Genomic DNA, 15,467 nt, shown 5'->3' on the forward strand with positions numbered 1-15,467 from the left:
TATTACTTTATTCGTTGTTAATATTAATTCTAATTTAATTTAATTAATTTAAAATTGAAAATTAATATTTAAAAAATACTATTAAGCATAGCACAAGCGTGATACTAATTTTTTTTTTAAAACGAAGTTTTATATAAAGATTGTATGGACAAGTCAACCATAAAATAGCTGTTTGGCATCACCGATTCACCTTAAATAAAAAACACATTTAACATTGAATTTTGGGCCCCTATAATGATAGGAGAGCCCAACTTGATCTCGTTGATATTCGAGTAAATGGGCTGTAATTTGCCATTTATATTGTTTTGAACCCTAAAACGGGTACTAGTCTCGGCCCAGGTCTTAGAATTGAATTGATAGAGTATCAAACTTTACCGAATAAGAGTTCATAAGCATCAAACGATTAATTATTGGTCTTTAAATTTGGAAACTTTAGAATTACTTTGAAAGAAATAATAGTAACTAGGAAGTTCCAAGTATTGATTATTTTTTTCTTATGAAAAAGGTGTTTTAAAATATGAAAGGAAAAAAGAAAATGTGTGGAAGTCCAAATAATGTTTCCAAAAACAATAATATCATGACATCATGAGCAAGAGTTTAATCCATCAAGTGATGTTACCAGCCCATGTTAAGCCCCAAATTTCTATTTGTATAGATATGTTTTATGCAGCCCAATTATTATCCCTTTTATTATTCGTTTTATATCGCTAAATATTACTCCATTCAAATCCCAGGAGTCAACTAACATCTGATCATGATGTGAATATGCATATTCAAACTCCGATCTATATACACTATTTTAAGGAGTACTACAAATACAAATTATTATTCCCTCCGATCTCCAATTATATCCCATTTTATTTCACTTAAAATTTCGAGAAATACATATACAAAAATAGTAAAGCTAACGATATCTGCAGAATATTTTACAAATTACATTGACTAAAAACGTCTGTATACAACCACTGCATCGTATTTTATTGATTTCACTTCTGCTGCATCTTTATCTCATCATATTTTATTAATATCATTAATGCAGCTTCTTTAATTATCTGCTATAACATGTTTCAATCCTCATCTGTGTTTTCATATTTCCAGATTGGTTGACTTCCAAATAGTATCTCATTCTTTTCATCCAAAATCGAGCTAAGCATAAGCATGGCGGCCTATGGAGCTCTGGTTTCTCTCATGTATATCATAGATACCCTTGAGAAACATCCTTCCCCTCCCATTTCTATCGACAAAAAACAAGTTCAATCTCTCACTCAAAGTGTCATCTTCTTGCAAGAATTTCTTGATGGTTATACTTCCCCTATTGTTGCTGATGGCCGGGAAGCCGATCCATTGGAGCGCCGCATTGCTGATGCAGTTTGCAGCTGAGGATGTTATCGAGTCTCAAATTATGGTTCAAATTGACAAGCGATCCACAATAGTTGAAGATCCTGACTTCTATCAAGATCTGCAGAAAGTGATAGAAGAATTGGATCTGATCAAGGAAGATGTGTCGAAGATAGCAATTGGAGCTCAGCCGCACCAAAAGCCGACATCTTCTTCTACCATTGTGAAGGAAAACGTGATGGTGGGCTTTGAAAAAGTGTGTCTTGAAGTTTTGGACAAGCTAACTGGAGATCAACTCAATCGCCTAATCATCCCCATCGTAGGGATGGGTGGCATTGGTAAGACCACTCTCGCTAGAAATCTGTTTAATAATGCACTTGTTAAGGAATATTTTGATATTCGTGCTTGGACTACGATTTCTCAAACTTATAATGTTAGAGAAACTCTTAGAGAAGTTCTTTTCCAAGCAAGTGGGGATTCGCGTAATGATCTGAGTGAGAATGAATTGGGAGAAAAATTATACAAGTTCTTATATGGCAGGAGATATCTTATAATAATGGATGATATGTGGAGTGTCGAGGTGTGGGACAAGATAAAAGTTTTCTTTCCGGATAACAAAAACGGGAGTCGCATAATCGTAACAACTAGGTTGTCAAACTTGAGTTCACAATTGAATGAGTCTTACAGAGTTGGTATGCCATTTCTAGATGAGACTAGTAGTTGGGGATTGTTTTGTAAGATTGTGTTTGGGAAAGAAAATTGTCCTCTTGAGTTAGAGAATATTGGAAAGAATATTGTAGCAAATTGTAAAGGGCTTCCTTTGTCAATAGCTACTATAGGAGGTCTTTTGACAAAATCTGAGGGTGAAAGTGAATATTGGGAGCGTATAGAGCAAAATTTAAATTCAGTTGTTATCAATAGTAATGAAGAATTTTGCTTGAAAATATTGAGGATGAGCTATATCTACCTTCCAAACTATTTGAAGCCATGTTTTTTATATATGGGTGTTTTTGAGGAAGATTGTAGTATACGCGTGTCAACGCTTGAGAAATTATGGATTTCTGAAGGATTTTTAAAACCAAGGGGTGGGAAATGTTTGGAAACAATTGCCCACGATTGCTTAAAGGAGTTGGTTGATCGAAATCTCATTTTAGTCAATGAGTTGGGGTCTCTTGGGAATGTTAAGTATTGTAAGATTCATGATTTATTGAGAGATTTGTGTTTGAAAGAAGGGGAAAAGGAAAGGTTTTATCAGGTCATAGGAAGATATGATCCTCTATGCATGAATGGAGAACGCCGTGTCGTACTTAAAACTATAAGGTCGTTAAAAGTATTGGGATCTTTGTCACGTACTCGTTCCATAATATGTGATTATGACGACTATAATCATGAATATGAGAGTGATAATGCCGGCGATGAAGGGGGGAGGGATTATGACGATGATGAAAGGGAAAGTGTCTATGGAGATGAGAGTGGCGATGATGATGATAAAGAGGGGAAAGATTATGACGATGATGAAGAGGAGAGTGACTATGAAGATGAAGAGGAGAGTGATAGTGAAGAAGTTCGACTACCTCACAATCTTAGATTGTTGAGGACATTCAAAGCGTTTGGTGAAGAAGCTGGGAGTAGTTGTTTTTTCCTAGATAATGTGTTTGAATCAGTTAATTCACGGTACATTTCTGTTAATGTTACTCGTCGGTCCAAGTTCCCTTCCTCGATTGATTTGCTTTGGAATCTACATACATTGATTATTAATTGTTCGCGGGATATTAAAGTACCAGTTGAGATTTGGACATTGCATCAACTTCGGCATCTTGTGTTTCTCGGGATTCTCCCAGATCCTCCTAGCGGCGACAATGACATTGTTATCTTGGAGAATCTACAAACACTCAAAGATGTGCGGGCTCTGTGTTTGAATGAGGAGGTAGTTAAAAGAATTCCCAATGTGAAGAAATTGTCTCTACGCTATCATGAACAAATGGAGGAAGAAAAGCGTATCAGTCATATTCATTGTTTGCGTAAATTGGAGAATTTATATTGCTACACCAACCATGAAGGTCAGGGAATGTTGGCAGTGGATTAGGTTCACACACTCCCTCAAGAAGTTGTCAGTTGAGATCTCTTCTCATCAGGAGGTTGACAGTATCATGTCTGAAATCGGTCTGTTGCCCCTTCTTCAGAAGCTTGTATTGAAAGGTGGTTTTTTCAAGACAGGCAAGTGGGAAACTATTGAAGGCCAATTCCCAAGTCTCAAGTTTCTACAATTGGAGGGTAGTAATCTAAAAGAATGGATTGTGTCTGACAATTCCCACTTTCCACTTCTCCAGAAGCTTCATCTATATTTTTTACGTGACCTGGAGGAGGTTCCATTAGAAGTTGGAGAAATAACAACGCTCAAATCGATTTTTATGGTACATTGCAGTGAATCAGCAGTGGTGTCGGCTAAAAAGATAATAGACGAACAAGAGGAGTTATATGGAGACCAACTAGACCTTCATGTTGTAGCTGCTATTTGGATTGAAGAAGAAGGACTAAGGTTGAAGAGCTTTGCAAATGCCAACTTTGAAGTTCAAGTTGCAGGTATGCAAAGTCTTGGGTATTTGTAGAATTGAAGAGTGCTCTTGGCGTTCACTTCCTCTTCTCATTCCAACTCATCATGTACAAGCTGTAGTTTCTATTTGTAACATTGCTTGAATACTATTGTTACTTTTATACTACTGCTTCCTTGTTTTTAGTCATATATGATGTACTATCTCTGTCCCTGAAAATTTGATACATATTACCATTTCGGTCCGTCCCTGAAAATTTGATACAATTCATTTTTACCATTTTTGGTAGTGGACCTCATATTCCACTAACTCATTCCTACTCACATTTTATTATAAAACTAATACTTTAAAAGTAGGACCCACATCCCACCAACTTTTTCAACTCACTTTCCATTGCATTTGGTAAAACCTATGTCGGGTCAAAGTGTAGCAACTTTTGGGGGACGGAGGTAGTAACATTTACCTCATTGATTTTGATGGCTAAGATAAGAAAAAGTGTAGTCATGTGTTAAAACCAGTTTCTCTCTGCTAACAAAATCTGTAAGAAGACGATGAGGATGCCTACAAAAGATTTCACTAGGAATAATGTTAGGATGTTATTTCATGTGTTTGCCAATTGCCACTGACTTACTATATCTACAGCCAAGAAATTACCCACATCTGGTTCACTTAGGGAATTTCATATCAGATAAAAGTAGAAAATTAAAATTTGATTTATTATATTCAAATTTCAAAACTACAACTCTTCTTTATATATTTGGATCAATTTTCCCCTTCTAACTAGTTTTTCAAAATTATTATTTTTACTTATATATTGGGCCTCTATAATGATAGGAGAGCCCAGCTTGATCTCGCTGATATTCGTATAAATGGGCTGTAATTTGCCATTTATAAACCCTAAAATGGGTACTAGCCTCGGCCCATGTATTAGAATTGAATTGATTGGCACCATTATTTTTTAGTACTACTCCCTCCGTTCCATAGTAATAGAGGCAATTCATTTTGCGCACTTATTTTGAAAAAATAATTATAAATAGTTAAAGTAGAGAAACTAAAGTATGAGAGATAATATTGTAGATAAGACTCTTCTCTACATTATTCTCTCTCTACACTCTCTCCACTTTCACTATTTAATGGAGTATTATTTTTTCAAAACGAGTACAGAAAAAATGAAATTCTTCTATTACTATAGAATGGAGGGAGTACTATTTTTTATAACAAACTCCACATTTCATTAACTTATCGCATTCAAATTTTATTACTATAAAACTAATATATAAAAATATGATTCATAATCCATTAATTTTTTCAATATATCCAAAGTGAGTCAAACTCATTTTTTTTTATTGATCATGGACAAAGGGAGTATTGATTAGTCATTTCTTTTACCTTTAATTATTCTACGAAAATATAATTAAAACAATGGTAGGATGAGAAGTTTGATATCATTTTCTCATGGATACCTAAAGAGAAATATCTATTCAATAACAAATTCATCACAAAATATTAGTAATTTAGTATGATTATTATTCAAACTGATTGGACAAAGTCTTCCCATGGGCTTTCAATAATTGCATTAGGTACAAGTAGCAAGACAACTACAAAAAATTTCATTTGTATTATGACATTTGAGATTGATGTATGTTGAGATTTCATAATTGAGGTTGTTTATGAATCTGACAAATACGAAAATCAAAATGATCTATAATAGTTTGATTTTGGGGTCGGAGTTCGGCCTACCTTAGCGGGATCATGAGAATAGGAAAATTCTATTAAATCAGACCTAAGAGCTGGTGACGATTCTATAGTGCGACAACTCCTCCTCAATCTTTAGAGTTGGAGTTTACATCCGTTCTTCTCCGTCACTATTTCTAGCGACAATTGTTCTACAACATCGCGTCTATCATGTAACACGGACAAAAACTTTTTTTACTATATCTGACCCCATAAATTCCATTTTCTAAATCTCTCTTTACTCAATTAAAAAATGTCATACTTTTTGTTCTAACATTCAAAATGCAAAAAATTGACCCTATTGATATCATACATAAAAAGGAATATTAAAGTCATCGTGTTTCTTCTCATAGATTAAATGAACGGTAGAAAATATATTGCTACTAGATTTGGGGCTCAAGTTGTGTAGCGGTTTCCATCGAGTGAATATAATCAATTTTTAGTAATCTCGAAAAGACCAAAGCATTCTATTAGCATATTGTAAGAAACTTTCCAAAATTATCCCAAACATGAATCATTTGATATATCACTACCTACACTTTTATCGCCATACCCATCTAAGTAATGGTGTGGCATCCATTCACTTGCCTCATTCTTTGTGGTAATTATGGTTTTGATGGTCAATTTTAATGGAATTTACAATTCGTGTATCATGGAATATATATTACAGTACTCTTCCCGTTCTTTTGTAGTTGAGTTGTATTCCCTCTGTCTCAAAATAAGTGAGTCATTTCATGTTTTAGCAAAAATCTTCTTTTTTACTTCATTCTCGACCTACTTTATTCTCTCTTCACTCCTCTACTTTTCTCTCTCATAATTTATTCTCTCCACTTTAAATTATTTAAATATCAATTCATTAAATCTCATGCCCAAAAGAAGTGCTTCGTTTATATTGGGACGGAGGAAGTATTTTCTTTTATCGTCCCACTATAGCTGAGTCATTTCCTATTTTGGCAGAAAGCACCAACATTTCTTGTCTCGTAGTACTTTTCTTACTCTTATTTTATTCTCTCTACCTTCTTCTTTTCATACTTTATTCTCCATTCACTTAAATTTGGTGTCGAAATGAAACGCTTCTATTATATAAGGACGGAGGGAGTAGCATGTAAAAGAAATTAGATTAGTGGAATAATTTCTTTATCAAGTTTCGATTCGATTTTATCTAGTTATATTGCACTATGAGAGGATATATTTCTACCTGATCTAGACTTAAGAATTAAGATATTGACCCACAAAATTTGCTTATATATTATTCACCGAGAATCGCATGTGAGATACTTTAATCAACTTTTTTGAATGTTTCGCATTATTTAGAAAACTCAATAGTTGTAGCCACACCAATTTATAATTTAAATGGGTCTGTTCGAATTAAAATATGTTCCACAAAACTGAGTTCAAACCATAAACTGATCATAAATATGTATTTATAAGATTAATTAATGTTACGGCTATAGCTATGAGTGATTTCAATTTAGATCCCAATTAATTGGATAATATGAAAGCCACGGCCAAGGTTGTTATAACCAGTCATCGATTAACAAAAGAGGTCATTTGTCATTTGTATATATTAGTTCATTATTCGTTAAACTCAACAATTTCAAAAACACTATATACTAGCAGTACTATTCGCTTTAATATTTTGTGTTTATTACTACCATGCAAAAATATTGACCTTTATAGTCTCTTCTTCCGCATCTTGAGACTTGAATTCAATCCCACCAATTATCGGCTACTCTCGGTGATGTGAATCCGGGAAGTGCCAAACCAATAGAACAAACAAAGGCATCCAATGAACCACACTGGAGCTGGGGTCCGTTTCAAACATCAATATACCTATCAAGATGGTGTCCAAATTCTCTTCTAAGACGATCATTGTCTTCGTCATCAAAAGAGCTTCGAGTGAGTACCTTACACGCCTCAATCGGAGCCCGGATGAGGAAGTTATGGTCGTTTGACGAAAGTTGCGCAGAGCTGCCAAAAATGCCCGGCCACAGAGAAAACGCCCGGGCAAGGCCCCAAAACGCCCGGGCCAGGCGTTTTGCCCGAAAATGTCGTTTTTTGAAGCTTTAGAAGACAATTTTCCCTATTACTTTTGTTTTAGTATAAATACTCTTTTTAGGGTTTTCATTCTCAGCTTTTGAATATTTGTAAGAGACAATTTCTCCATATTTGAGAGCTCACCTTCTTCATCTTTTGAAGACTTATCAAATTCCTTCGGGTTGCATTCGATCTTTTGCCGGGCTAAGGTTGATTGTAAAGGTATGCTTGCTAGTTCTTGTGTTGCTAGTTTGTGGAGCCATTAGGTGTTTGTATGTGAAAGTACCTTTGGGATTTCTTTCCTATTCTTCACCTAAATCATAACACTAATCCATCCTCTATCCATTTATCCATTTTTCTTGTTCCATTTCATGGTTTATCTTGTTTATTTGTTGGGTTTATTTACAAGAACAAGTCCGGGGCAAATTCATGAGTCTTCAATTTAGAGGATTCACATTATTTGGTATAAAGAGCCATTGGTTCTTGTTCTTGTATGAAAAAAAAAAAAAAAAAAAAAAAAAAAAAAGAGTGAATAAAAAAAAGAGTGAAATTGTTAGAAAATTGCCAAAAAAAAAAAAGAGATATCTCCAAATCTATTCATGGGCTTTAGCTATAAATTGATATATGTATTCTTGGGTATGTCAATTTGATTTTCGAAAAGTTGTAGGCCGAAATTACATCAATTGTTGGGTATATTGTTGTTGGGTGAAATTGTGCACACAAAGTGTTTGTTAATTTGTCCCATTGGCTTAGCTCCCTACTTTCACTAATCTTGTGGCTTCTTGGACTAGTTTTCACTTGCCTAGTTGTGTATCTTGTTTGTGCTATTTGTGCAACCCTTGGGATTACATCATCGAGAGCAAGTGAGGGAGAGTATCTAGCCACTAAATCTCTAAACCTTCCGAGAGACATTGGGTGTGAGTTTGGGGAATTGGGGGCATACTTTTTGGGTTGGGAAGTGAGCTCCTCACTAAAGTCTTCATTCTTGGGTGTGTGCGTTGTTTGTGTTATTAACAAAAGGGATGTGTCCCTAGTCCTCTTTATCTTCTTTGTAGGTACCGAAAATGCCACCACGTACGAGGATCTCTAAGCACAATTCGCCTAGAAGGGAGGATGGGGACAACATCGCGTCCACATCCGACGACACCCTCAAAGAGATGTTTTCCTCAATCATGAAGGAGATGCGCGATGCGCGGGGAATCATGAATTCTATGCAAGAGGGATTTACGGCATACCATGAGAATATATCCCTCATAAGAGATCGAGTTAGGCATAACCATTCCATAGCACCTAGTGACCGAGAGAGACATGATAGGAGTGACTACAAGTCAAGGTATCACGATGATGGACTTGATAGAGGGAGTAGAAGGGAGCGAGTACCAAAGTTCCATGGAGAGTCTCACTCTCGAAGGATGAGGGATCATGGTCATTATAAAGTGCATGAGTGGTTAATGGAGGATGAAGTCTCAAGTAAATCAAGGGAGAGCTCAAGCCCTCGAAATTATGGTGATGACATAAGCCGAAGAAGCATCCCACCAAAGAAGGTGGACCGATCTCATCCTAGCTATCACACGAAAGCTTCGTCGTGGTTGTCATCCAATTTCCCTCATTCAAAAAGCTTGATTCAACGTGAGTGTGACAATGTTAACTACATTGTTAAAGAGCGTATAAAGCACATGATGGATTTTGTTGCCAATGATGATGAAGAGAAATGTGAGGATGAAAAAGAGTCCATGGCCTTACATGAGGAAGATGCACGCCCAACTTTCAATGATGGTGTGTCTAGCATGGTGGAAGCCGAGGATGAGTGTGAGCCATTAAAAGCCCTTCAAGTATTGAGCATTGAAGCGAAGCCAAATGAGATTGCTAAAGTAAATGAGTACTTGAGGAATGAGCAAGAGAGAGAAGAAAATATAGAGTGTGAGAAAAGGCTAAAAAGTGAGATGCAAAAGCCAAGAGAGAGTGGTGGGGGTGAGTGTGAATCAAAGCTTTTAAGAGAGAAAAACCACAAGCATGTGAGAAAAAAAGGTTGCTTGTTAGATTCTAAGATCACCCATGGGAGGGCTCTAAATCACCCTATCATTTTTGCCCTTGGTGAGAAGAGCGACACTTATTTCACTAACTTTTTCGATTTGTCTTTCATCTTTAATGACTTTGTGATGCAGAAATTGAAAGGTTTGGAATGTGAACCTCGAGTCGTGGATGCACCGAGTAACTTCTTACCGGTGATGAACTCATGGACGCAAGGTCAAGTTGAATCACCTCTTTCCCAAGGTTCAAGTATTCTCACCTTAACTTGTGATAATGATTTAATGAAACAAGTGAATGTGATTTGTTTTCAAATGCCCATTTGTATTGATACTCTTATCACTTGTGGTTTGTTTGATATGTGGCATGAAAATCTAGAATCATTACTTGCTAAGTTTAGTCTTACAAGCTATGGGGATCCTTTCTTGTGTATCCCTAGCCCTTCTAAAAATGTCAATTCTTTTATGAAGACAATGTTAGGTATGTGGATTGGTAGAGTGGATGGATTTGGGACCAAGAGATACAAAGTGTTTGACGCATGTGTGTCTTTGCATGATAAGTTCTTTTATTGCTTAAAAATCAAACTTTTCCATGGAGTTGGCATGTTTTATGGATCATTTATCAAAGGTCTTACAACAAATGAGTTTGTTTTGGATTACCTTATAAAAGGATTGTTAGAGTTGTGTGTCTCCATACCATGTGCTTATACTTTGGACTTGTTAGAGTATGGAAAATATCTTGATGACACGCACAAATGTGTTAGGAGAAAACTTGTTGATAGTACCATTACTTGTGATATAGAGTTTACATGTGCATTATGGTTAGGGTGTAGATCTTATGCTCCTTACTTGATGCAAGTTTCATTGTTTGATCATAGCCTCCTAATCCCTAGTGGCCGAATTTTTCCAATATTGTTATTACTTTATGATCACAATGATGGTATGATTGATGAGACCATATATGCATTAGATATACTCCACATGGAGATTTTCAATCTTGGCTATATAGCTCTCTACACCCTTGGTAAGCCAAGTACATCTTCTAGACCTATGATACTTGATTTGGACTTACTTGGTCTTGTAGGTATGCTTAATACGGATTTGAGGACAAATCCTTCAAAAGAAGGAGGGAATGATGTGAATCCGGGTGTCCGAAAGATGAATCTAAGAACCGGATTTGAGGACAAATCCTTTCAAAAAGAAGGAGAGGATGATGTGAATCCAGGAAGTGCCAAACCAATAGAACAAACAAAGGCATCCAATGAACCACACTGGAGCTGGGGTCCGTTTCAAACATCAATATACCTATCAAGATGGTGTCCAAATTCTCTTCTAAGACAATCATTGTCTTCGTCATCAAAAGAGCTTCGAGTGAGTACCTTACACGCCTCAATCGGAGCCCGGATGAGGAAGTTATGGTCGTTTGACGAAAGTTGCGCAGAGCTGCCAAAAATGCCCGGCCACAGAGAAAACGCCCGGGCAAGGCCCCAAAACGCCCGGGCCAGGCGTTTTGCCCGAAAATGTCGTTTTTTGAAGCTTTAGAAGACTATTTTCCCTATTACTTTTGTTTTAGTATAAATACTCTTTTTAGGGTTTTCATTCTCAGCTTTTGAATATTTGTAAGAGACAATTTCTCCATATTTGAGAGCTCACCTTCTTCATCTTTTGAAGACTTATCAAATTCCTTCGGGTTGCATTCGATCTTTTGCCGGGCTAAGGTTGATTGTAAAGGTATGCTTGCTAGTTCTTGTGTTGCTAGTTTGTGGAGCCATTAGGTGTTTGTATGTGAAAGTACCTTTGGGATTTCTTTCCTATTCTTCACCTAAATCATAACACTAATCCATCCTCTATCCATTTATCCATTTTTCTTGTTCCATTTCATGGTTTATCTTGTTTATTTGTCGGGTTTATTTACTAGAACAAGTCCGGGGCAAATTCATGAGTCTTCAATTTAGAGGATTCACATTACTCGGCCAAGCCAATTTCTTCCACCATGCAAAAGGCACTAAACTAAAAAATGGCACTAAAGCATATGGCTAATTAGCTGTCCAGCAATAATGTTAAAAGCTGAGAAAGCTTCCCACATAACGTTATCTGCAGCATATTTTACTAATTGAGAAGAATAAAATAGTACATGTAAACAACCACTGCATCATATTTTATTAATTTCATCCTTTCTGCTATAACATGTTTCACTCCTCAACTATGGATTCATATTTTTGTCTTCCAAATATCATCTCATTTTCATTCAAATTGAGCTAAGCATGGCAGCCTATGGAGCGCTGGTTTCTCTTATGCATATCGTAGAAAACCTCGAGAAACATCCTTCCCCTCCCATTTCTATCCACAAAACACAAGCTCAATCCCTCACTCAAAATATTAACTTCTTGCAAGAATTTCTTGATGGTTATACATCCCCTGTTGTGGCTGATGGCCACGAAGCCGATCCATTGGAGCGTCGCATTGCTGATGCAGTTTATGCAGCTGAGGATGTTATCGAGTCTCAGATTGTGGTTCAAATTGACAAGCGATCCACAATCGTCGAAGATCCTGGCTTCTATCAAGATCTGCAGAAAGTGATAGAAGAAATGGATCTGATCAAGAAAGAGGTGGAACAGATTGCAGCCGAAGATCAAAAGCCCGTTGCTGCCTTGACGACTTCTTCCACTGTGAAGGAAAACGCGATGGTGGGATTTGAACAAGTGTTTCTTGAAGTTTTGGACAAGCTAACTGGAGATCAACCGAATCGCCAAATTATCCCCATCGTGGGGATGGGTGGCATTGGTAAGACCACTCTCGCCAGAAATCTCTTCCAAAATCCACTTGTTAAGGAATATTTTGATATCCGTACTTGGACCACGATTTCTCAGACTTATAATGTTAGAGAAACACTTAGAGAAGTTCTTTTCCAAGCAAGTGGGGATTCGAGTAGTGACAAGAGTGAGAACAAATTAGGAGAAAAGCTATACAAGTTTTTATATGGTAGGAGGTATCTTGTAATAATGGATGATATGTGGAGTGTTGAGGTGTGGGAGAGGATAAAAGTTTTCTTTCCTGATAACGGAAATGGGAGTCGGATAATTGTGACAACTAGATTGTCAAACTTGAGCTTGCAATTGAATGAGTCTAATAGAGTTGGTATGCCATTTCTAGATGAGACTAATAGTTGGGGATTGTTTTGTAAGATTGTGTTTGGGAAAGAAAATTGTCCTCTTGAGTTGGAGAATATTGGAAAGAATATTGTAGCAAATTGTAAAGGGCTTCCTTTATCAATTGCTACAATAGGAGGTCTTTTGGCAAAATCTGAGGGTGAAAGAGAATATTGGGAGCGTTTACAGCAAAATTTAAATGCAGTTGTTATTAACAGTAATGATGAATTTTGTTTGAAAATATTGAGGATGAGCTATATCTACCTTCCAAACTATTTGAAGCCATGCTTTTTGTATATGGGGCTTTTTGAGGAAGATCGTAGGATCCATGTGTCAATGCTCAAGAAGCTATGGGTTTCTGAAGGATTTTTGAAACCAAAGAGTGGGAAATGTTTGGAAACAATTGCGCAAGAGTACTTTAAGGAGTTGGTTGATAGAAATCTCATTTTAGTTGATGAGTTGGGGTCTACCGGAAATATTAAGTCTTGCAAGATTCATGATTTGTTGAGAGATTTATGTTTAAAAGAAGTTGAGAAAGAAAGGTTTTATCAGGTCATAAGAAGAGATGGTCCTCCGCGCATGAATAGCGAACGTAGCGCTGTTTTTAAAACCACAAGGTTGTTAAAGAGTAATGTATTGGTGAGTAATTACGAAAAAACAGATAACTGGATTCTCCAAGATAATTTGTTTGAACCAGTGAATTTACGGTTCATTACCATTAGAGTTCCTCATCGGACCGAATTCCCTTCTTCGATTGGTCTACTTTGGAATCTACATACATTGATTATTAAGTGGGCTCTTTATCCTGTTGTACCGATTGAAATTTGGAAATTGTACCATCTTCGACATCTTGTGTTTCCCGGGATTCTCCCAAATCCTCCCAGCAGCGACAATGACATTGTTATCCTGAAGAATCTGCAAACACTAAAAAATGTGCGGGATTTATGTTTGAATGAAGAGGTGGTTAAAAGAATTCCCAATGTGAAGAAATTGCGTCTATCCTACTATGATGACCTGGAGGAAGAAAATTTCCGTATTCATTGTTTGCGTAAATTGGAAAATTTATGCTTCCGCACCACATTCGGACATGAGGAGTGCTGGGGGTGGATTAGTTTCCCACACACTCTCAAGAAGTTGTCAGTTCGTGTCTCTAATATTCTGGAGTTGGAAGATATCATGTCTGAATTTGGTTCATTGCCCCATCTTGAGAAGTTTGTTTTAGGAGGTGGTTACTTCAAAACAGAAAAGTGGGAAACAATTGAAGGCCACTTCCCAAGCCTCAAGTTTCTAAAATTTGAGACGAGTCTAAGGTATTGGATTGTGTCGGACCACTCCCACTTTCCACGTCTCGAGAAGCTTTGTCTAAGTTCAATGCTTTTTCTGGAGGAGATTCCATCAGAAGTTGGAGAAATAGCGACACTCAAATCAATTGTTGTTTCATGTTGCAGTGAATCGGCGGCAGTGTCGGCTAAAAAGATAGTAGAGGAACAAGAGTGTTTATATGGAGACCAACTAGACCTTCATGTTCTAGTTAAAGTTGTAACTTATGAAGCAAAACTTAAGAGCTTGGCAAATGCCAACTTTGAAGTTGAAGTAGATGCTCGTTAATTTAAAGTCTTGGACCTGTGTAGCACTGAAGAGAACTCTTGGGCTTCACTTGCTCTTCTCATTCCAACTCATGTTGAAGATGCCGAAAATCACGGTGACCGAGCTTGCTCATTGGAAGAGTGAACTAGAGTTTCTATTTATGACCTTGCATGTAATAAAGTTTGAGGTTGTGTTGCTTGAATACTATTGTACTTAGCTTTCTTTCTACTGTAAGAGCAAGCATGTTTTCCATGACCATCTTCTTTTTCATCTACATAGTGCCATGTATGATGTAACATTCACCTCATGTAATAGGGTTTTATTTTTAAATATTTTCAACAATTTATTGGAACCCTATTTGAAATTATTTTGACGTACATACTGTTCGAATTTTTAATGCCGTTAGATAGTACTACCTCCGTCCCTGAAAATTTGATACAGTTTACTATTTCGGTCCGTCCCTAAAAATTTGATACACTTCATTTTTACCATTTTTGATAGTGGACCTCATATTCCACTAACTCATTCCTACTCACATTTTATTATAAAATTAATACTTTAAAAGTAGGACCCACATCCCACCAACTTTTTCAACCCACTTTCCATTACATTTCTTAAAACCCGTGGTGGGTCAAAGTGTAGCAAATTTTGGGGAACGGAGGTAGTAGTAGTTAAATTTTCCTAGGTCGTAGATCTACATATTACTATGCATAAAGTGTGCATGTCAATTTACTGATTTCAGAGATTTCGAAGATGAGATATATCAGTATATAGTATCATTAATTTATGAGTGGACTATGTAAACAGCGTCTGATTTTTCACTTTCACACGAAAATGACTCCTAATCTTTGTTTTATATCGTTTTGGTGCCTCGTGACAAAAATAACCTTGATACCAAGCATGTGATTTTTAAGTCATAGATGATATATTTGGATATTTCAATTAAAAGTACCAAATATGTGATTTTTTTTCCCTTTTCTTCTTATTTTCTAGAGTGAACTACAAAAATAGTCCCTGCACTATGCGTTTATCTCGCCAATGAA

The 15,467-nt window shown here is 36.5% G+C and overlaps 1 protein-coding gene and 1 pseudogene across 1 annotated transcript; both read left to right on the forward strand.

Moving 5' to 3' along the window:
• The first annotated feature begins 1,127 nt into the window (after positions 1–1,127).
• On the forward strand, positions 1,128–4,050 carry LOC125193826 (putative late blight resistance protein homolog R1A-3; annotated as a pseudogene).
• Positions 4,051–11,850: 7,800 nt separating this feature from the next.
• On the forward strand, positions 11,851–14,791 carry LOC125193703 (putative late blight resistance protein homolog R1B-16). The gene has a single exon (XM_048091570.2). The coding sequence runs from the start codon at positions 11,953–11,955 to the stop codon at positions 14,443–14,445; it is 2,493 nt and encodes an 830-aa protein (XP_047947527.1). The 5' UTR covers positions 11,851–11,952; the 3' UTR covers positions 14,446–14,791.
• Positions 14,792–15,467: the final 676 nt, after the last annotated feature.

Source organism: Salvia hispanica, chromosome 4 (assembly GCF_029641045.1).
Source record: "Salvia hispanica isolate PSC_SH4W2 chromosome 4, Shi_PSC_v1, whole genome shotgun sequence".
Classification (NCBI taxonomy): domain Eukaryota; kingdom Viridiplantae; phylum Streptophyta; class Magnoliopsida; order Lamiales; family Lamiaceae; genus Salvia; species Salvia hispanica.

What these genes read in the sequence shown, in the direction of transcription:
- LOC125193703 (XM_048091570.2), top strand. Translation starts at nt 11,953, where the DNA reads ATGGCAGCCTATGGAGCGCTGGTTTCTCTTATGCATATCGTAGAAAAC.